Here is a 24,195-nt window from a genome sequence, read left to right as displayed (position 1 = left end):
AAGTCGTGATATTAAGGGCTAAAATCCTTGAAACTTGCCTGCAGAAGAGAGAGTAAAGCAAAACAATATTCTTGTGTACAAGGGAAAAAATGTAAACTTGTGTGTACTAGCCAATAGTAGCTTGCTCTGCCTGCGGACCCTGTAGAACCCTATAAAAGGTGTGCTAAAGATAGAAATAAACGGTGCTCACGTTTACTTCTGTGAAGGCTGGTGAACAGCTCGGGGGTCTCTCAATATTTGGCGCTCAAACGGGACACCCTGCGGGCAGGGGGGCTTCAGTGGGTCCATGCACGGTGGGACGGAGCCTTGGACTGAGGTTGGTGGAGCGGATCTGAGTGCAGATAGATGCTGCCTTGGATCGGTACCAGATAGGCAGCTTGCGAATCAATGAGGGCAAGTTGCTGGGGGAGTCCGAGGGGCGGGGGCATTGTAGAGGGATCGCGACCTTCCCCCCCGCTGTTTGCTGCTAGCATGGAAGTGGATGTGCGGCGGCGAAAAAACTGCTTCTTAGCATCCTTGTTAAACGAGGTGAAGCAGCCTGGGAAAACAATCTGGATGTGCTCACTATATGGGCTAATTGTCATGGGCATTTAGTAGTGCCAGCACTGCTCTTTGCAGTGAATGAACGGGCGGATTTTAGGGTTCTGATATGGGAAACGGCAATTACGGAAAAGAGCAAGGACACTTTGTCTCTCGGTCAAACTTGGCAGATTGTAATTAATACCTTAAAAAACAGAAAAGTGAGATATGCTGAAGCTGTGAGCCTCGTAATTCTACCTGCGTCACAGCGGCAGATGCCTTTACCTCCCACTGCTGGGCAAGCTCTCCTATCTATGCTGCCCTTGGAGAGAGGGAGGGAGAGTCAGAGAGAAGAAAATAATGAGAAAAAAGTTCCACAGCGAACGCTGAAACAACGAACAGAATCTGTTCAGTTATGGCAGGATGTGATACATCCAGAAATATTTGCTTCATTTTTGGAGTCACTTTTAACACTACAATCTTATTTAAGTTCCATCTTTACTACCCTGGAAGAAAAGAAGCCAAATTTAAACTGGTTTCCACCCGAACCAGGGGGACATGGGGGAGCACTGAGGTGGGCGCAGAGAACAAAGGCACCCTGGGGGCAGAGGCAGTGCAAGAAAAGTTCCAAGGCCACGCTGATAAGCTGCAAAGATCACCATTGTTAGCACCTGGCCGTGAGAGACTTTTCGTGTAACATAGCCTGCTTTTGTAAAATCATGCCCTTTTTTCCTCTATCTGAGAACAGCGAGAGAGAAATTGAGAAAAAAAATCTGCATTTGTTAAAACTAACTTTGTGAGGTTTTTTTTCCTCTCTCTCTGTTTTTCCTCTCTGCGAGAGTATGTAGAGAATATGAAGAAAGATAACAGCAGAGCTACAGCAGTAGCAGAGTGGGCAGTCCACCCCCCCCGCTCCCTCTCTAAGAAAAAGCACCGGGATAATACCCAGTTTGTTAAAAAGTCATGATTTATTGGGTTTTCAAAATGTTCTTATATACCCTTTTAGAGTTAATTTTGTGTTTTAAGTAATTATGAGTTTATGCAATTGCAATTTTTAGAGTTTTACTAGAGAAATTATTGTGGTTCTTTGAAAGTTAAAAAAAAAAAAGGTGTTTAAGGTGAATATTAACAGAAGTTGTCTTGCAATAATTAGTTTTAGAACCTAGGGTTAAAATATGGTGCGATTTACAGCTACTAAGAAAACCTTCCAATTAATGTTATCTACAGAAGAGATTTGTGGTTTAAAAAAATAATTAGTTAAGAGAACTTTACTTTACAAGACAAAGTTAACATAGAGCATGTATTATCTATTTGCTTGTTTTTTCCACAATTTTAATAAGGTAATTTCAATGTGAGTCCTTTTGTTATATAAAACACATATAATTGCATATATACCAATTTGGATTTTAGTTTAAAAATTGGACTTAATGTTTCTGAAAAGTGCTACAAAAGCTGAATGGCAACTTGCCAAATCCTGTGGTGGTGTTGTTTTTCTCTAAAAAACTGCACTTTAAAATCCTAACCAATTTAAGCATATACCAGGCAAATTCCTGTTATGAATGAGTATTTTTAGTAACATTTGCAGTTATTGTGGGTTATTCTCAAAGCTAGATGACATAGAATTGTGATGCATTTGTTACATTTTTATAATCTTTATAGTGAATCCATGTTATTGTTATTGTTATACTGTGTTTAAAAGGTATATTATCAAACTTTTAGCTGTTTTTGTAGTAACAGAATAAGATTAAGTTATGCTTTTATTTAATATAGATTAAGTGTTAATAGAATTAAGAATAGTCAAGTTTTATTATGTTTAGGCTTGAATGTTTTTAAGTTACATTTTATAACTTAGATATTCTTTTAAGGTTAAGTTTTGTTATTTCCTTTTGTCATAAATAATTATTATTAGGTTTAAATATTGTTTAATTTAAATTGTTTTATGTTTTATTGGAGACACTTGTCTAAACTGCAAAGTATAGTTATTTTTCTAGAGAAATGAAGATAGCCACAACTGAGACAGCTATGATAGAACACTGATGAAACCTGCTTGTGGATAGAAGTGAATGCAATCTGTGACACCCTCGACTTCATTGGGAGTTCTATTGTTTGTTGCAATCTCTGCAGTTTTGTTTTTTATAGGTTTCTTATTTTTCAGTGTTTCCAGAATTTTAAGAAGATGTGCCATTGCTGAGGATCAGCTGCTATAGGAGAGGCTTCAGATTAAACCAACTGCTGCATGGTTTAATTGGTCTGGTACCTAAGGCTCCTGATCATTTGCTTTGTACAAATGCATTTCAACAGTTTGCTGTGCTGTAAGCATCTCATAACTGCTACTATTGAGAACCTTGTTTTAGAAATGAGTTAAGAGGCATCTTTCCAGTTTAAAGCCTAGGCCCTGGCCAAGCCTTGACTCTACCTGGATGGAATGTTTGCCAACAGATCCAGATGTTTTCTGTACCAAATCAGTATTTGAGTCACTTTTTGACTCAGCAATTTAACCCTATTAATATGACAGCTGGATCAATTTTGAAGTGAGCTTGGAGAATCATTTCCAGAGGCGATTATCCTTCACTGATTTTTTTGTTTCTGTCTGTTTGCTAACTATGGGATGCTGGTGCAGTGTATTAGTAATTAATAGTAGTTTTATATTATATATATTATTAATAATGTTTATTATTTAATTGATTTTTAAACTGTTATAGGTTCTTATTCATTGTGTGTATGGTTTTGTGTTGATATTTATAACAGAAGTACATCTCATTTTTATTTTTTTTTTAAGAAAACGGAGGAAATTGATGCCCTAAAAGCATTTAATTAGTGTAATTCATTAACTTCAAGGGGAGAAGTATCTGTGTTTTGTTGGCAGGTTCAAAAAGGTCACCTGTTCATCTGACCAGACTGTGTGCCTCTGAACACATGAGATCCAATGAACAGAGAAGTCACCACACAGCCTTGGTACTCCAGACATGGATCAGAAGTGGACCAGTCAGGACACAGTTGTGTCTGAACACTACATAAACAGTTTACCAACAGAAATTTTATGTTGTTATTATGATGTTGTGTCTCTACCAATTTTTCAGTTATCCTTTGTTTTAAGATTTAGAAGGATGTGAAGAACAACTTGAACATCAAAGCCCTCAGTCACCGATCAGCTGCCAGCTGACATCACGGGAGCAGTGAACATTCCAGGACTGAATCGTGTTAGAGAAATTCTGTAGACCTAAGAAAAATGTAGAGACTCCATCTAACTGTATATAAAGCAAATTGTAGTTGTGTTTTTACCCTTTCAGCAAATTGCTTCCACGCTTAGACTACATATACACCAGAGCACGTGTGTTAAAAGTAGTTAGATAATAGTTTAAGATAAAGAGTTTAGCCTGTGTAGTAATTATTATGTTAGTATAAAGTATAAGTATTCCCCCCTCAAGAGGTAGAGTAAGCATCTTTGAAAGTTCATTTAACGTTAAAGCTTTAGCTGTGAGTTTGCAAGTATGATGTCATTTACATGGAACAAACTGCTTATGGTAACTGTGCTGTGTATAGTCCTGACCAACTGTCTGCTAACATCCAAGTGACAGAACATATGGGTCACTCTGGCACATTGAACTGGCCAAAGGTCAATGTGTTTGAGCCTAGCCACACCTGGAGATCCTTTTGCACCTGTCTCATAGGAGTCCCTGAATGGGATCCTCCAGCATTTAAAGGTTTAGTTAGTAACGAGACTCGACTGAATCAACTGGCAATGTTGCAAGAGTGCAATCGCACTGTTGGCTTCACATTAAGACAACCTGAAGCCTGTTGGCAAGCAAAAATTACCAAAGTTCTCAATGTTACCATACAGCCCTCAGAAGAATTAGATTTGTTAGGTTCCACCAATACCTCAGGTGGATGGATAATGTTTGAACCCTCGACAAAAAGTAATTCCAACAAAGTAATGCAGCACTGGGCTGCAGTCAACCCTATAGCTGATCTCGTTACTACCATTGAAAGCAAAGCCTTTATTCATGGTGCAATCTCCCAGGACAATTACCAAAGCGATTACCTAGTTCCATATTCCTAATCTGTGGAGAGAGAGCATAGAATGAGATTCCTGCTAGTCCACGTAGAAGACCCTGTTATCTTGGGAAACTTACTTTGTTCCATCCAAGCTTACACCAATTGCTGAATGTAGCTAGCAAAGTGAAAAACATCAGTCAAAGCGAAGCCTGAATGAATTAAGGCCTAGCAACTCCAAAAAAGGCTCGCTTGTTAGACTAAGAAAGAATTGAACTTAACATGCACAATGTTAAGTGAGCTTTCAGCCAATGTGAGTAGTGTACGTCATGCAGTATTACAAAATTGAGCTGCAATTGACTTTTAGCACAAGGACATGGTTGTGAGGAGTTTGAAGGCATGTGCTGCTTGAATCTTACTGATCATTCAGCTTCCATCCATAAGCAACTACAACAGATACAGGATGGGTTACATGCCCTGAAAGAAGATAGTGACCCCATTGGAAGTTGGTTCTCCAGCTGGGGCATCACCGGATGGTAGATCTCTTGTGCTAGAAGGGGGACGGACTTTACTTATAATGTTAATTGGGATGACAGTTTAAATTGTATGTTATCTTGTCTTCATAAGAGTATAGAATGAGTCACATCTAAAGCCTGGTTTGTGCAAAAAGAGAAAGGGGGAATTGTTGATATATTTTATATATTAGTAAAGGCCTTTCTGCACAAACCAGCCTTTGAAATAAGTCGTGATATTAAGGGCTAAAATCCTTGAAACTTGCCTGCAGAAGAGAGAGTAAAGCAAAACAATATTCTTGTGTACAAGGGAAAAAATGTAAACGTGTGTGTTAGCCAATAGTAGCTTGCTCTGCCTGCGGACCCTGTAGAACCCTATAAAAGGTGTGCTAAAGATAGAAATAAACAGTGTTCACATTTACTTCTGTGAAGGCTGGTGAATAGCTGGCGGACTCTCAATAGGTCACAAATCTCAAGCTTGCATTAGGTCACAGCATAGATTCAGTTTGCTACCTCCAGGTTCATACTGGCAAGTGGAAACCCAGCAACTCTCAACTTTGGGTTTCCTTGGCAGCTTTATACTGCCTTCTGTTCCATCCTCTTCCAGGACGTCCCTTCTCATACCCTCCTACCTAAGAAGAGCAGCAGATATTCCTGCCCCAAGTCCCTTACATGAATACTTACTGGGGGAATGTAATTCCACAAGGAGCTTTTGACTGGGAATATGCTTGAAATAATGTAGATTTATCTTCTCTGTAATAAACATGTATTCCTGTTATTAACAGTACCACAGAAGAGCCTGAAAGCAGCAGGAACATATTCAGACCCTTCCTGACTACAAGCACTCATATCATGACTTGCAATGCTTTTCTCCTGTCCCTACTTTGAAGCTGAGATGGGGAAAAGAAGCACTCAGGTAACTGGAAATTACTTTACCAGTACATGGTGTTAAACTGCAGTTCCCTCACCTTCCCTACTGTCCGATACTATTGTTCAAACTTCTCACCCCATCTCACTCTTCTTCAGTGCTTATCCTGCCTTCCAGCAAACTACCACTTCTCCCCTTATCAGATTTCTTTCTCGCCCCAGAACTAGAAGTTCACCTAATTCATATTTTCTTCTCCAAGTAGACTCCTCCAGACTCCCTCGAGCACTCTCAACTCTACAGATGAATGGTTTTGGGTTGCTTCTCTTTCCTGCCTCAGTTCCTTGTTCCTTTACTCCCACAAATCAAAGACAGCTTTCCCCACCACCGAGGCTAGGCTGCAGCTGTGAAAACCAAATTAAAACAAAAAAAATGTAAATACTACCCGTGCCTTTACAATCTGTTTAAAATAATTTCTTTTCTTGACTTTGTCTCTCTTCCCTTTCCCATCACAAAGCTCCAGGAAGCAAGCAGATGGTTGCTATAAAGGTGAAAAGGGATACCTCATCCTGGAGTGTGCCTGTGCCTCCATACTCCCTTTAGTTCAGGGCCAGGGGTCAGCTTCACCCAAAAATAACTGCCCAAGTGAGGTAACTCACATGAGATGATCTGTCCAAGCTTTGCACAGTTATAAATGACTGAGGGCAGGGCAGATCTGTGTGGAACTGAACCGGAAAAAAAAAAAAAAAATCAGGCAAAAGTCAATCCAAGATGGATTAGGATATGACAACATTCTGGGTCTAACACTACCACCGTTGCTGTTTTTTCTTAATTCTCTTTGGCATAAAAAGCTGAAGGGTTGAGGACACTGTCTTGCATTTGGCTGGGACCGAGTTAATTTTTTTTATTAGTAGCTGGTAGAGTGCTGTGCTTCTTTAGATTCATCACGTCTCTTCAGTACTGTATCTCTAGTTACCAGGATTTCCAAACTCTTCCAAACTTCACGACAACAAAAAGACGAAATTAGATACACACAATACACCTGACGTCTTTCACAGCCCCGAGCTGCAGTCTCGGTAACACAACCCGCACCGTGCCTTTCCCACTGTCCTCTGCTTAACAACACCGTGACTCTCTTCTTCACCCAGGGGTGGAGGGGCTGCCCTCAGCACCGCTCTTCCACAGCCACGTCCCACGGCCTCCGCTCGTCCCCGGCTCGGGGCTGCCCTCCGGAACTGCTCCCTCAGCGCTGCTCTCCCGTGCGGAGCCACCCCCAGCGTCGCTCACCCACCTCTCCCCGCAGCTTGCGGCTCAGGCTTTCCCAGTATTGCGTCGGGACCTGCGATGCCCGGAGCGCGGCCCCGTGAAGGGCCACAAAAGCCGACAGAGCCTCCTCGCTGTCTCCCGCCATGGCTGGGCCGGAACGGGCCGGGCGGGGCCCGGGGCGGGCGGGGAGGCGGGAGCGGCGTTCGGGGCGTTCCCGCAGCCCGGATAGGGGCTAGGCCCTGGAACGAGCGAGGGCCGGGGGTATTGGGAGCGGAGGGCCGCTCTCAGGCGTCGCTGAGGAGAAGAGGTCTGAGTAGGCTTCAGTCTGTTGAGCAGATGGGGGTTCTGCTTTTGTTCTTCTCCTGCCCTTGAGCTTTAATAAAATTCACAGCATTCGTGGTGCAGTGCTGGCCGGAAGATGTTTTTTGTTTTCCCGATGTTTCAGGGACTCTTCTGGAAGACCCCGCCATAGCCTCTGAAGTGGGTTACGGGTGGGGTGTGAGGCATGGCAGGCACTGAGTGCCGAACGTAGCAGTGGGAATTGCATTAAATGGTCCTCAGGAAAAACATGAAGTGTTAGTCATTTATTAAATTAAAGTTTGAGGTTTTTTTTAATTCTGAACGTTGACAAGTGAATTTTAACGTGTAGGCCCGTCTTTAATATCTGTCAGTACAAGAGGGAGATGTGTTTTTTGCAAGTGCCTGTAGCAGAATGCTGCCTTCCCAGTTCTTTCCTTGCATGGTTTAGAAGAGATTTCTAAGAAAAACTCTTCCAAGATTTTGTGGGGAATAACTTGAGGCTTTTTAGACATTACTGGTAGCTTTGGTCTCACCTCAGGTATGGTTATAAAGCCCAAGAGCAAAGGCAGGTGTCTGACACTGCTCAGAGCACAGGTCAGGGCTTTGCTGTGCCTGCTGCTGTTAGCATTCAGGAACACACATAATCACGAATGATTATTTATCACACTTCATATAATCATTCGTTATAAATAAATGCTTTATTGAAGAGCTCTAGGTGTCAGGGGTACACATACCCAAACCTGACCCGACTTGGTTTTGAGTTGATTTTATACTCTATCGTTATGCAACTTACATATTAATTATTAAACTTACATTGTTCTATTGTATGCATTGTTTTTACCCAAGCATGGATTTCTCGTGATCCCCCCTTAGCCCCCCAACATTGTTCCTCATGTTCTTTAAACAATAATTATATCTAATCACATCTAACAATTGTATCATTTATCATATACTGATTATACAGGTGCAGTTTGACCTGATCTTTGACAAGCACAAGGCCTAACATTTCTCAGGGCCTACTTTTCCCAGGGCTTACCAAACCTAACTTTCTTTCTAAGTCCCTGAATTTTCTAAGATTTTAGAACCTTTTACTATCACTGCTGCTGGGAGAACCCACATTGCTCCCTCTATGGATTATTTCCTCCACAGACTGGAAATTCCTTTTCCTGGCAGTGCATCCTCAAGTCAAGGATTCAACTTCAGTGCTGCTTGGGCTGGCAGCACAGTACTGTGCTGGGAGGGGCATCCTACAACCCTGGAAATAGTCAAGTTCAGGAAATAGGATTTTAGGATCTAGTTGCTGGTCAAGAAAGCTTCACATTCACAGACTACAGTCAGTAGAGAATGTGCCATGTTGAAGAAATACCTCTTTGTTCTCTGCGCTGTCTAGTCTGGCTGGGCTCTGTAACTACCCAAGAGTAGCAACAATCCCTTTCTCCACATAATCACAGAATTATTCAGGAGGAAGGTCTATGAATTAAAGGGCTACAATAGGTTGACTGGGCAGAGAGTGAGTAGGAAGAGATTTTAAATGGTGCCTACATGCTATAATTATACATCACCACTCAGCAGCTGAGGATCTAACTCAAATCTCCAGGTTGGATATCTGAATAATAAATGCGGGCAAATTGTCCTCTTTACCTGAGACTGTGTCTACCTCACCATGTGCCATGTTCGCACATTTCCTCAGCAGAAAGGCTCCACTAGGATGTCTCTAAGGCGATCTCCCTGATTAAACAGCAGAAGATCAAAAAATAGTTGGATTTCCAATGTTCCTTGACTGTGTTTCCACCCTGCTACCCTGAGTTTGAGCACATTTTTTGCTAATATTGTGCTTTGGGAAAAGAGGATGGCTGTGGTGTTGATCTTGCCCTAGTACTGTAAAATGTGGAGATTTGACCACTTACTAGTAGTCCTCCTGGGGACCTTGCTTACTTGAAAAGGCCACCCTTCCCTCACTTCTGTCTTTGTCATGTTATGTAGTTAAAAAAAAAAATAATATTTTTTTCTTAAACAGACCAAGGAGGAAAGGTTTGGGGTGTCTTCATGACTTTGTTCAGTAGTGCCACAGTGATCATGCCCAGACCAGAGGCAAGGGGAATGTGATCCTGTTTGAACATGAGATTCACATAATTATTTTTCTCACCAAGTGTAGGCAGCTGCCTTCTCACTGCTTCTTTGCACTTCCATCTCACTTTGGATGGGAGCTGTGGTTGCTGGCTGGCCGGCTGTGGTTCCAGGATGTTTGGGTGAGTTTGCAGGTCTGGGGGCTGCTGCTGCTAAACTCCAAGTAATAAATAAGACAGTGAGAATCACTGATGTTAAGAGTACACTGTAATTTGGCTCTTTTCTGACTTTGTCCAGCACTTACCCAAATGTGGTCTTGCTCAGCTGCTGTGCTTGGCAGCTTGTTTTTCTTTTTTGCTTGTTTTCCACAACAGGAGTAATTCCTGGAGCAGGGAGTGGGAGCCAGCACTCACCATTCTTCAAGCACCCTGAGGCTTTCAGGAGCAGTCCTTCCTACTCTGATGGATGCCAGAACCATAGCCCAGAGGTACCACTGCCAGCTTCGCACGAAAGGAGGTGTTTGTGGATAATCTTTGTAAAGAAAACTCACCACAGTATTTTATTCTGATTGTTTCCTTAGGAAGAGTTGCTAATTTACAGTGCCTGAACAGCGCAGCCCTTACTTAGGCAATGTGCTAGTTAAATTTTATGGGTTACTTTATATACGTATTCATAAAGAATGCAAAAAGATCCCAGCAAGGCTGAGCCTACTAGCACTACCCCAGTCTAAAAGAAGAGGATTTAGCCTTCTGTCACTATCCATAGTAAGACAACCCAAGGAACCCTCAATCCTCTCTGTCACAGCAGACCCCTTGACTTATCCACTACCACATTTAGTTCCCACCCTGCAGCAGTCTGCAGCAGAAGTTTATCATGAGTTAGCATATGTGAAGTAGCATTTGTCCCCAACAAACACAGCGAGAGTTTTAAAAAGTTTTCTGAGTCTGGCAGTTTGTCACTTTATTCGAAATGTTTATGGCTATCTCATCCAAATAGATCTGATGTACGCTCCCACTTCATATTCCTGTTGTTTAATGTTAGAACCTTCCTCTTGGTCAACATGGCATCGAAACCTCCTTAAGAGAGGTAAGGATGTAAGGGGCAGAAGAGACCTTAACATCATAGAGAAAAGGAGATGAAGGGACGTATTTTTGGTGCACTTCAAAATAAAGCCTGTAATATGTTTTAAAATAAACCATTTACTTTCAAGTCAACAGCTTTCTCAGTGGTAAAACTAGAACTTCAGAGCATGCAAAGCTGTGATAGGGGCTTAGATGAGAGGAACATCATTTGCTGTAAATACTTTATCATAGCTGTATAGCTATGATAAAGGTCAGAGAGGTTTGTAAGAAGGCTGTTGTAAGAAGTGAAAATGTATTATTCTCTATAAAAAAACAGTTACTGTTATAGTTTTTAGTTATAGTATAGTTACAGATTTTGACTGCTTTGTGGACAGGTACAACTTTTGGGAAGGTTTTGCAACACCCACCTGCCAGCTGGAGTCTGTATGAGGTCTGTCCCATACCTTGGCTACCGTGTGACAGTGGCGCTGTGTAGGAAAACATTTTAACAGAGCAAGGGCATGATATTTTAGTCAAAGCCTGTCTGCACAACCCAGCTTTCAACCCAGATGACAATTCCAAAGATAGTGTCCTTGGAACTTACCTGGAACAGTGAGAATGAAGAAAAACAATGATGTTGTATACAAGAAAAGGAATGATAAACAAAATGTATTAGCCAATAGTAGCTTGTTAAGCCACGTGAACCCTGTAGGACCCTATAAGAGTGTGCTAAAGATAGAAATAAAGCAAAGTTCACTTTTACCTCCATGAGGACTCAGTGAACATTCTGAGCAGTTTTCCATTACCTGGTGCTCTGAACAGGGACCCTTTGTGGGCAAAGGGTACCAGCTTGGCAAGTTTGCGCAGTGGTTGGATGTGGAAAGCGGATCGGGGCTGAGGGAGCAGATTCGTGCAGTGGTTGGACATGGAAGTGGATTGGAGCTGGGTGGTGGGTTCGTGCAGTGGTTGGACATGGAATTGCGAACATAAGCTGGGGAAAACTGGGGACAGAGGAGTCTGAGATGAAGATCGAAGGCAAATAAGCGTCAGCACTCAGGGAGGAGGAGTTGCAAATCTCCCCCCGTCCAGGGCTGCTAGCATGGATATTCAATTTGTGGCAGCACAAAAACTGCTTCAAAATATACTCGTTAAATGAGGGGAAGCAGTAAGGGATAAGGACCTAGAAAAGCTTGTTGTATGGGCTAGAGAAAACAGGCATTTGAAAGTGCCTCCACTGCTTTTTGCAGTGGAAGAATGGAGAAAAATAGGAGACCAGTTGTGGGAGAAAATGATTATGGGGAAAAGCAAGGACACTGTCTTACAACCTGACTTGGCAGATTGTAATTAATACCTTAAAAGACATGAGATAGAAATCTACCCAGGCTGCAAGCCCTGTAATTCTACATGCAGCAGCAGTCCCACTGTCCACTGCTGGGTGAACATTCTTGGCAATGACGCCCTTGGAGAGAGGTGGGGAGAGTCAGAGAGAAAATAAGGAGATGTCCAGTGTTTTTAAATCGATTGTGGACATACAGGGGCAAAATACTAACTCTATCTTTGAAGAGAAGCCAAATTTAGATTAGTATCCACCCGACCCAGGGGGACATGGGGGGAGCATTGGAGCATGCGTAGAGAACAGAGACACCCCCATGGCAGAGCCGCTGCAGAAGAAGCTCCAAGGCCATGCTGGACAAATATCAGCAATTACAGAGTCAAAAAATTGCTAACTATATGGTATCTAGTTTGAAATTCATTACTGTAATTAAAGGTTGGTAAGTTGCAATGGTCACTGCTGCTATCACCTGGCCCTGAGAAGCTCTTCGCTTAACACTGTTTTTGTAAAATCGTTCCTTTTCCCTCTGTCTGCAAATAATGAGAGAATTATTGAAAAAACTGCATTTGTTAAAGTTAACTTTGTGGGTATTTTTCTCTCACTTTTTCCCCTCTGCGAGCATATGTGGGGGATGACAAAGACTTCACTCAAACCTTCTAGAGGTAACAGCAGCAGAGTGGGCATTCAGCCCCCCAGCTCCTTCTCCGAGAAGAAGCGCTGGGATAGTACCCGGTTTGTTAAAAAGTTATAATTAATTGTTTTCTTAGAATGTGTTTATATACCCTTTTAGAGTTAATTTTGTGTTTTTAAGTAATTATGAGTTCTTGTGGTTTTAGAGTTTTACTGGAGAAATTACCACAACCCTTTAGAAAATTCAAAAAACCCCTCTTTAGAAATGTTTACAGTAAATATTAACAGAAGTAAAAAGTTACCTTGCAAGAATTAGTTTTAAAACGTAATGTCAAAATATTGAATGATTTACAGCTACTAATAAAACAACCTTCCAATTAGTGTTATCTACAGAAGATATTCATGGTTTAAAAAATAATTAGCTAGGAAAACTTCACTGTACAAAACAAAGTTAACTATATTACCCATTTGCTTGTTTTTTCCACAATTTTAATAAGGCAATTTCAATGTGAGTCTTTTTGCTATAAAAAACACATGTAACAGTATATATACCGATCTGGACTTCAGATTTTAATTAAAAATTGGACTTGATGTTTCTGAGAAGTGCTACAAAAGCTGAAAAGCAATTCACCAAATCCTGCGTTGTTGTGTTTTTCCTCTAGTAAAACTGCACTTTAAAAATCCTAACCAACTTAAGCATATACCAGGCAAATTCCTGCTACTAATAAGTATTTTCAGTAACATCTGTAGTTACTATGAGTTATTCTCAAAGCCAAATTACATAAAATCATAATGTATTTATTACATCTTTATAATCTCTATAGTAAATTCATGTTGATGTTACATTTTGTTCAAAAGGTATACACCAAACTTTCAATTGCCTTTTTTGTAATAATAGAGTAAGATTGAGTTATCTTTTCATTTGATATAGATTTGTTACCTCTGTCTCTCTTTTCTTTGCCTCCTTTGGGCTCTGTTCTCTGTGGATATATCTTTTCTTTTGTCTCTCAGCCTTCTCTGGGCTCAATTCTCTGTGAATACAGCTCTCTATAGTCTCCCAGCCTCCTCTGGGCTGAATTCTCTGTAGATACAGGTTTTTTCTCTAATTCCTGAATTCTCCCGGGATCCTCCCTCGCGGGGAGTTCCACTTATCTCAGTTCTCATTATTTGAAGTAAACTCTCGAGCTCGTTAAAATCTTGTTTCTCGTGTTTATTGCAGGATCCTCACAAAACTTAACAGGTCTCTTCAGGCTGGTTACAAGGTTAATCTTTGCAATCTGGTACATTTCTTTCTTCTGATGGTACAAACAAGGCCTTGTGGCACACTTCATGTCTGATACACAAAATGGCCCTGAACTACGCAGTTCTTTTACCTTTATACCTAGTTTTATCCAATTAACAATAGACACGTATATTATTTTTCTTAATGACCCAATGACCCATCACCTCTGTGATGCACTGCAGCATTCTCTATCCAATCACTCACTATTACCCAAAAACCTCCAGGAGAAGAACATGAAGAAGAAAGAAGAAAGACAAGGGACAACACCCTAAATCTTCCATATTGTCTCCTGTTCTCTAAACTACTTTTTTCACCCAGTGATTTAAGAAACTTTCTAATCTACACACCTACCTTTGTTATCTAACTTTAACATTTGTTTTCATGTATCACCATGAAAACATGCTCATGAATTTCATATTATATGAAATTCAGTGTTCTCTTGAATCTCAGAACTAAATATTAAAAACAAGGGCACACAGTCTGTATTTCAGACTCCAACAAGATTAAGTGTTAATAAAATTAAGCAAAGTTAAATTTCATTAAATTTAGGTCTGACTATTCTTAGGTTTTATAAGTTTGGTATTCTTTTGAAGTTAAGTTTTACTATTTCCTTCTGTCAAAATTAATTTCTGCCAAATTTAAAATTTAAATCATCTCACGTTTTGTTAAAATACATTTGTCTTTTATTGCAAAGTATAGTTATTTTCCTAGAGAGATGAAGATGACTACGACTGTAACAGCTGTGATGAAACACTTATGCACACCTGCTTGTGGATGGAGGGGAATGCAGTCTGTGACACCCTTGATTTCATTGGGAGTTCTATTGTTTGTTGCAATCTCTGCAGTTTTTGTTTTCTATAGGTAACACAAAAGAATAGTGACTGTTATTTACTATGAAATTTAGAAGTTTTTTACCTTATTTAATTTTTGGTCATTAAGATATTAATGTTCTAAAAATATTATCTTGATTTTCTCAGACACTGCTGACAGTCATTGTATAATATGAATTTATGGATATTTTATGAGCATTATCTATAGGGTGTCGTTGTATTTATAGCTGGCTTCTTATATATTTTAACATATCTTTGTGTAGTTACTTTTTAGACATATGTCATTTGAGATCTTTTTGGTTTCTATCTGCAGATGCATCTCTGTAAACAAGCTATACAGCTGTTCCTAAGAGTTTTTCTTGGTTTTTTTACTCCTTTCCTTGTTTAAGGAGACTTGCTTTTGCCTTATCCAGTGTAGCTTTATTATTTTTCAGTGCTTCCAGAATTCCAAGAAAATGTATTGTTACTGAGTCAGCTACCATGAGAAAAACTTAATATTAAATCAACTGCTAAATGGTTTGATTAGTCTGTTGCCTAAGACTTCTTATCATTTGCTTTACACAAATGCATTTGACCAGTTTGCTGAGCTTTAAGCATCTCATAGCTGCTATTATTAAGAACCTTGTTTTGAAAATGAGTTAAGCGACATCTTTCCAGTTTAAAGCCTAAGGCCCTGGCCAAGCCTTGACTTTACCTGGACAGAATGTTTGCCAACAGATCAGATGTCTTCTGCACCAAATACAGTATTTGAGTCACTTTTGACTTGGCAATTTGACCCTATTAATATGACAGCTGGATCAGTTTTAAAGTAGGCTTGGAGAATCATTTCCAGAGGTGGTTATCCAGTCCTTCACTGATTTTGTTGTCTGTTTACAGACTATGAGATGCTGGTGCAGTGTTTTAGTGGTAAATAGTAATTCTGTATCACATCTGTTATTAATAATGTTTATTATCTGACTGATTTCTGACTGCTGCAGGTTTTTCGTTCATTATGTGTATAGTTTTGTGGTGATATTAATATGCATGATAAAAGTACATCTCACTTTTAAAAACAAAAGGAATTGATTCCCTGAAAGCATTCGATTAATGTAGTATGTGCATTAGAAATTTAGATCACAATTAATTTTGAATAATGAAATATTTATATAAAAAAATTAGAAAAGATCATATAATCTGAATTGACAATTAAGTGTACCACAGCTAAGCCAAAATGATTCATTAACTTCAAGAGAAGTGACTATGTTTTGTTGACGGGTTCAAAAGGGTCACCTGTTCATCTGACCAGACTGTCTGCCTCTGAAAACATGAGACCCAGTGAACAGAGAAGTCACCACACAACCTTAGTACTCCAAACAAGATCAGAAGTGAATCTGCCAAGACAGTTATGTCTGAAAACTACACAGACAGTTTGCCAACAGAAGTTTTATGTTATCTTCATAATGTTGAGTCTCTACCAATTTTCTTCAGTTATTGCTTGTTTTAAAATTTGAAAGAATGTGTTGTATAAATTTTTCTAAACACTCAGTCTCTATCCATGAACAACTAAAACAGCTGCAAAACAGGTTACACGCCCTGAAAGAAGTTGATGACCCCATTAGAAGTTGGCTAAGTAGTTAAAATCTCTTGTACTAGAAGAGAGACTAATTTTTGTTGTAGTATTAATAGGGGTAGTTATTGTAAGCTGTACGTTATCATGTATCCATAAAGGTCTGAAACGAATTGTTTCCAAAGCCTGGGCTGTGCAAAAAGAAAAGGAGGAATTGTAGGAAAACATTTTAACAGAGCAAGGGCATGATATTTTAGTCAAAGCCTGTCTGCACAACCCAGCTTTCAACCCAGATGACAATTCTAAAGATAGTGTCCTTGGAACTTTCCTGGAGCAGTGAGAAGAAAAACAATGATGTTGTGTACAAGAAAAGGAATGATAAACAAAATGTATTAGCCAATAGTAGGTTGTTAAGCCGCACGAACCCTGTAGGACCCTATAAGAGTGTGCTAAAGATAGAAATAAAGCAAAGTTCACTTTTACCTCCATGAGGACCCAGTGAATATTCTGAGTGGTTTTCCATTAGGGCTGTGCTGTCCTGTTGTGTGGCTGGATGGTCACATGAGTGAGGAGGGAAACCCATGTTTTGACCTTGCAATGCACGCCCAGTGTGAGCGTGGAGCTTGGAAAGAGCCTGGGAGAACACTCTGCAGGTGGATGAATGATCTTAGCAGGTTGGACTCAGCCTCCCCTCTAAAAATCTGGCAAGAAATCAGTGTGTGTGAAGGATAATAAACCAAACAAATTATCTGGCACAAACAATACTTCCACTGAGTGTTTTCCCTAAGAGACAAAGTTACTGGACCCATTTTATGTGCTGACATAACACACACTGACAAGTGCAGGTGTTTTACTCTCAAAGATACTCTTTCATTGCTCATGCAGTACTGGGGTAGGGGGAGGCTGCCCTCATTCTGGGGGTACAACCAAGAAAAAACACGTTGCCAGGCAGCTCCAAGGATCTTGTGTCCCTGTAGGCAATCCAGCATGCTGCCCTCAGTCCTGAGGCATCCTCCACAGCTACTGCTGCAGTTTTTCATCAGCTGCTTGGGTATCTTCTGAAAGGCAGATATCTGTTCTTCCCTTTCCCATGTCTTTAGGCATACATAGCATGCTGTCTAATATATTAGTTTTATAGAAGTTGGACCATTACTTAGAAACACTGTTCTACACACACAAGTGAGGTAGAGGTGCTGTTATTCTACCTGTTATTCTACCCATTAAGAAGTGCTTTTGGAGTGTAGCATACCTCATGCTGTGCTGTTGATTTAGATGTAGTATTTAAGAGGCAAAAATAGCCAGTTATGATGGTTACAGGATAGACCCTTTCTGTGACACCAGGAGTCTGTTGATTGATAATTAATCAATGCCCAGCCTGCCTTCACTTATCTGCTGGGTTGTGCCAGAGTGCTGTTCCTCAGGCCCTTATGTTTTGTATACTTGTTGGGAAGTCATGGCAAGATTGGAACTGAGAATGGACCCCTCTGCAATTTACACCAGGCAATGCCTCTTCCAGTAAATGAGAATCTTGTACTCAAATGAAGACTGTCATGACTGCTGAAACTTAAGTTGCTGCTACAAAAATTTCCTGTTCTACCCTTGTTTAGAAAGAAATCAGTTTGACAAGCAGGACTTTCCTCTCATGAAGCCATTCTGGCTGTGACCGATGCCTGTGTGGTCCTCCAGGTGTTTTTCAGTAACTCCTGGCATAACCTCTTCCATGATTTTACCAGGCACTGAAGTGACACTGGCAGGTTTGGAGTCTCTGTAGTCCTCCGTCCTTGCCCTTCTTGAAAATTGAGACAATGTTTGCCAGCTTCCAGTCAGCCGGGACCTCTCTGCATTCACATTCCAGATTTTGTCCTTGTGCACAGATACTTCATTACCAGTAATCAGCTTGATTTCCAATGACTTTTAGGAACTTAGAGGTTCAGCTTTTCTGTCTTTGATAGAAGCTGACTTTTCTTGTTACTCGTTTAAAGCTCTGAAGGACAGCTGAGTGTCATTTCATATGGTGTTTCTGTAGTCCCATAAAAGTGATGTTGTTCTTCTTGGAATACAATGAGGATAGCTGCCATATTACCTGAGTGAATCCCTACCAGCTGAAAAAGGCAGTAATTGATAATTTGCAGCCAATTTCCTGATGCCTTTCAAACCTGCCAGACACTGAGAGTCATCAGTCATACCAACAGTATTTAAATGATCAGTAGATATAAAATCAGCAAAGCTGATACTGTTACATCATAAATGCTTTCTCTCAACAAGCTGAATTGCTTACACAGATAGCAGCAGAATGGCACATACCATGCTAAACATGACAGCTTCCTTCCTCTTTCTTTGAGGCTGCTTCTCAATAGAAGTCTGTGACAAAGGGCATCTGCATGAGCTATACATGGTAACACCAGAGTTAGTTTAACAAGTAGTTAAGAGTCATAGAGGGATATTGGTGATGTGGTCCTTCCCTGTAGCCAGGATTTCTTCTTTGAAAAACTCTCCTTGAAGCCTGTTTGGAAGGAACTTTTATCAGTGTTCCACAAACTCCAGTGGTTTGATGAGAAAGAAAAAGCTCTCTGTTGCTTAAGGATAAAAATTAGATTAAAATATGTAAATGCTATCAAAAAAGATAAGTTATCTTCTTATTCTTGTCCACACTTGTGCAAGAAGCCTTGTCCTATACACAAATAAATGGCAGGCAGGGGTATCCATTCCTTTTAATGTTTATTATTAAAGTGATTTTAACAAAGGTTTTATTACATGCTTCATTTTTAATTTTGACATAGAAATCAAAGCTATTAATATACAGATGCAAAACGAAATGTATTTTCTTATAAGGTACATTTACAACAACATTTTCTACTATAAATCTGCCAGAATTGTTAAAATATTGGTAAAGCTTAGCATTATGTTTTATTTTCTAAGTATCAAATTTTATACAGTTATTCACTACCCTTGCTCTAAACTATTATTGTACATTTCATATGGAAATAGCTGTTTGTACACAATTTACATTTGTAATAAAGCTTAGAAGTCCCAGCAGCCTCTACAACAGTTCAGTTTAAATTCACACTCCTCTACAGTGGTTTGTGTGGAGCAAATTGATGCAGAAATCAGTATTGTATCCTGTGTGCTTCCCCCTGAAATCCAGCCTGCCAGAAATTTCTGCTTAAACTGGTGCTGGTCATGATCATAATGAACTTCTTTGCACATGAAAGTACCACTGGCCTCAGTGATTTTGTCTAAAATAGGCTCTGTGATCTGATCCAAGGGAATAAATTCCCTTTTATTTCTGACCTCTGTGTTGTTTCTTATCCTAAAAGTGGAAGAAGAACTTTAAAAAGAAGATCTTTAAAATACATCTTCTTCTTATGTTGTGAAAATGAGAAGCACTTTAGAATGACACTTGATAGTTAGTTCTGTTTCAATTAGGGTGTTAAATTGCCCCAGAAAACTCTTCCTGTCATGCCTGCGAGACTGGAGAAATAACAGGATCTGTAATCTGGAAGGATAAATCTGGCAACTGCCTCACATCCACCCCAGTCTCCTAAAGTATCTTTATAATCAACATGTTGAGTCCTTGCTGCTCTCAATGCAAATTCATGGCCTTTCTAAGTTATAAAACATAGAAAACAATATTTACAAAATAATCTTAATTAAAAAAGTAACAAAAACAAACTCTAAAAAAGTTATTTTCACAATAATTAAAATAAAGTTTAATTAATCAAAGCCACTTTTTTCCTAGATATTGAGAAAATTGCAATTTAAAGTTGTTATCTCCGCTCTCTGAATGATGGTTTAAATTATTAGATCTAAAGGTACTTCTGTACATTTTACTCTTGTATATTACATATTAATTTTATAGATTAAAAGCTTTATGATGAAAGAATAAATAAATGAAGTAACAAACCGGAATTGTATATATTCAGATCCTTAGATAACAGTTTTTTGACATTGTTTATTCCCACTCTGCTTCTATTCAGATGTGAGATAAAACACAAGAATTGTCTCTGAATCCAAGTCTCTCACTGAGGAATAAATTCCCTACAGAATAGTACCTTACAGAAATTTCCTTTCTTCCAAAAATTCTTCTGGAAGACAAGAGTATTCCTTTTCCCAAGTGCCTACAACAGTCTCTCATTCTAGAAAACTATTTAATTAAGGTCCCAAAGTACTGAGATTCTATAAGAACTCCTCCAGTTACTCCCATTCCTTTTCAATCAGTGGTTTTAAACTATGAAAAAATGCAACTCCTTTAAGTCATGATACAGATATAAGGAACTGTGTGTGTCACTCATTCCCATCATTAAGAAATCATACAGACCTCTGAGGTGGCTGAGAAATTTGCCACTGGGTCCAGTTGTTGAATATTACTCCAGCTAAGTTTTTAAGAGCATTCAAAGGTATTTAGATAGTCCAGATATGGGAGCTGTCACAGAGCAGGTGAGCTTTGCTGTCAAACACCTCTCAGCAGATCTTGTGTAAGAATCACCGCACTACTTTTGCTCCTGAAGTTCCTAACCTGCTGTCTGCAAGATTAAAACTGGGTTTTTTATAGGTAAGACTGATCTGAGAAATTTGAATGTGTTGGGCAGGCTTATAAAAAGGCACAGGTTGGGGTTTGACTGTCCTTTTGGCATGCTGAACATATGTAAAGAATGTTTCTCACTCATATAGCAGCATCCTTGCATTCTGCTCACAGACAGGATTTCAGGTGAGCTGTGCTCTTTAAAACCCACTGACAACTCAGAATGTGGACCCTCTGAAAACTCTCTGACCAATCCTGTATTTATTTAAGCTAGTCTAAAACTAAACTAAACTAAATTAAATTAAACTAAACTAAACCTGGCTTACAAGGTAAGCTAGTTTTAAGTAAGCTTACTTTTAAGTAAGCTTACTCTAGAATGAAGCTGCTGTGTAGGAAGGATTAGTCTAAATCTGAAGTAGTCATAACTTTATTCTATGGGGGAGGCACAATGAGGAAATAAATTTCTTTTGAGAAGTTGGTCTTTAGGTAAAAATCTAATGTATGATGGAAGAAGGAAGACGGGGCAAGAAAATGGGATGAAAGAAAGACTTCAGAACTTTAAAATCCAGTTTCAGGAGCTAAATCTCCAGGCAGAGTAAGCCTTATAATTGAAGGCAAGATACAGTGTGGCAGAAGAGGTGGCAATCCACTGAACACAGAATCCTGCTGCTCCCTGTACTCAAATGACACACAGAGGCACTTTTGTTTCCTCAGCACTTTCAAGGCACAATTCAGGGCTTGATGAGCACCTTGTTATTGCTGCAGTGTCCTGGACTGCAGCAGGTGTGCAGACAGTGAGAATGTTTAGGGATGATTCGCCACCACCTCATTAAAAATAAGCACAGTATTTAAATCAGAAAGAGAGGCTTAAAACAGTAAGTGCTGCAGGTGCAGCTTTAAGCACACAGACATTTGCAAATTGAAAATAAAGAGCTCTGTTTGTGCCACAGAACTGGGCAATCATAAATGGGCACTTCTTCAGTCTACCTGTAACTAAGATATTGTCGCACTACAGTAGGAACAGTGAAGTATGACACAGACTCTCTTAGCTGGGTTGCCCAAGAGACCAAGTTTTATTATTTCAGATCTTCTTTTATAGACAGATCCGAGAACGTTTGAGAGGTGAAACTCTCATTGATCATTAAACCAACACATCACCAGCATTGGTCAATTGGGTACTACACCCCTTGACTGTTTCTTGCAAGTAAATAACAAGGATCTAAACAGCACCTGCAAAAGTTGTTGTCTTCTCCAAGGACTGTTTGGATTCCTCCTTATGATTTCTCAGGCCAGAGTGAGAACCTTGTGTGACTTAGTTTCACACAGGCTCTGTGCTCCCTGCCTGCTTTCTTGCATTCAGCATCCATAACACATAAATGTGTTGTTGCACCTGTCCTTTGTTGACAATGTGTAATTCTGTAAGAACAGATAAAGGGCTTTATTTATTGATATGTTCAAATGCAGTATTTCAGATTCAGGGTAAAAGCTAACATGTTATATTCTGCCACGTTCATGAAGCTGGTTTGCTTAAAGGCAGCTGTATTTCTCCTTGTATGGTTTCTGATTCCCAAATGTGTGTAGGTGTTCTGTGTAGAAGAAAACATTCTTTATTGTTGTGCTGTTACTGTGTAGCAGCAACAGGTTCTCTAACTTTGACAATGAAGGCATCCTACACTAACAGATGAAGAGCTGAACTCACCTTCTATATGATGACTACCAGTTTCTGTAACTGTAAATCTAGTATGAAAGTCAAAGCATTTTTAACTTCTAGAGCTGACAAAAAAATTCTGTGCTGTTCTCTGAATCAACTGAAACCAGTTCAGACTGCCATATATACCACTTGTCATTACTTATTTCATTAGAAATTTGCACATCTGAGAGCATTTCTACGCAGAGTGACAAGCATTCAAGCCTGACTCATTTTTTAAATATGTCAGATATGAGCCCCCTCTATGTCCACAAGCATTTAAGTGTCAGCTTTTGAGGGTCAAATTATTCTCTTTCTTTCAGCACCTTCCTTCAGCAGCACAAAGCCTGTGTTTGCCACTGAAGTCCACAAGTTCCTTGTCCTGACCATGGAGTCTCTGCCCTGATCTGGCTCTGGGAAATGCCAGCCTCATTCTCAGGTTGACTGTCAGGATGAACTGGACAAAACCCTGTTTTTTTGTAGTGTGGTTTTAAGTCAGGGCAAGTGGTACCAGAGCCAAATGCAATTTCTCACACCTATATTCACCTCTCATAGCTCTACCGAGGTCCCACTACCACTGAGCAGAATTGGGACTTGTCCCTCTTATGAGTTCTCTCTGGCACGGGATTTCCCTTGGAGCTAAGAACCTGGAAAATGTTACGGTGCTGCCAGTGGTTTCTGGAGTCTGGCATCAGTGTCATACAATGGTATTATGTCCAAACATGTTGGTTGTTAAGCAAAAACTTTAGCAAGGATTTTACTCAGTGTACAGTACCAGGTTCTGAAGTTTGCTTACTCAAGTTTGAAATACTAAAGATCACTGTAAATAATTTGCCAAGTGAGGAAGTTTTTTTCACCATATTTTTCATATATTTCCTTCATATATTTCAGTAGAATGGCTGCAGTCCTGACTCATTCTAATGGATCTGAATAAAACTCTGAATAACCTATCAGACTTTGAACTACTGTTTGGCTAAAGTAGATTTTTAGTTATATACTCCTGCATAATTGAGTACCTGAAAAGATTTTTCCTTTTTAATTTTTTGTACAAATGACTACTGTTAAAGAAAAAAATTATAAAAATTTGTTCTTTTTAGTGACCCTTGGTGAATAATAAATAAAAGTAGTTTCAACATCCTCAAGAAAAAGTTAGGTTTAACAGCCTTTAACAAAGGACTTTTATGGAGAAGTGACATTTTTTAACAAGGGTTAATGTCTATATTAAAAAGAAAGCTCACCAAAGATTTGAGGTCCATGAGTGGAAAAAAAAGAATTGTTAGACTGTAAGATCAGGTTTTTCAGGCATAGAAAGAAAAAAGTGATATTCTTCAACAGAAAAGGAAAAAAGGCAAGCAAAATTACAAGATTGTTAAGTAGAAGAACTCAACAGAATACGTGTGTTCTCTTAGAAATGGAATATTCAGCCACTTGTATTCAACAGAAATCAACTGTGTAAATTTAAGCAGTACTTGCTCAAGGACAAAAGAAGTGTCAGAAGATAATCACAACCACTCCTAATATATGTCTTTGAGATCATGCAAAGATGTGTTGAACTACAAGGTAGACAGGCAAAAAAAAAAAAAAAAAAAAAAAAAGCAGCAAAGCAAAACTGGATGTTACTCTTTTTCTGAAAGGATGCTGCCAGGGGAGTTCATTTCTCCATTTAATAAACTTGTAGAATCAAAAGGAAAAATGATACACAAGAGGAAGGGACTGAAAAGGAAAGAGGCTGAAAAACTAATAAAAAAAAAAAAGCTCCTCTCTCATTTGATTTAGCTTCTG

The 24,195-nt window shown here is 39.5% G+C and overlaps 1 protein-coding gene across 1 annotated transcript in view; it reads right to left on the bottom strand.

Annotated features, from left to right (window-relative positions):
* Positions 1–7,300, bottom strand: part of LOC131573134 (tubulin--tyrosine ligase-like protein 12) — a 32,503-nt gene extending 25,203 nt beyond the window's left edge. Inside the window, exon 1 of the mRNA XM_058826766.1 lies at positions 7,181–7,300. Coding sequence (XP_058682749.1) covers positions 7,181–7,300 — 120 coding nt within the window. The remainder of the gene's footprint in view (positions 1–7,180) is intronic.
* Positions 7,301–24,195: the final 16,895 nt, after the last annotated feature.

This window comes from Poecile atricapillus, chromosome Z (assembly GCF_030490865.1).
Source record: "Poecile atricapillus isolate bPoeAtr1 chromosome Z, bPoeAtr1.hap1, whole genome shotgun sequence".
Classification (NCBI taxonomy): domain Eukaryota; kingdom Metazoa; phylum Chordata; class Aves; order Passeriformes; family Paridae; genus Poecile; species Poecile atricapillus.
This window is presented reverse-complemented; position numbering and strand designations above follow the sequence as displayed.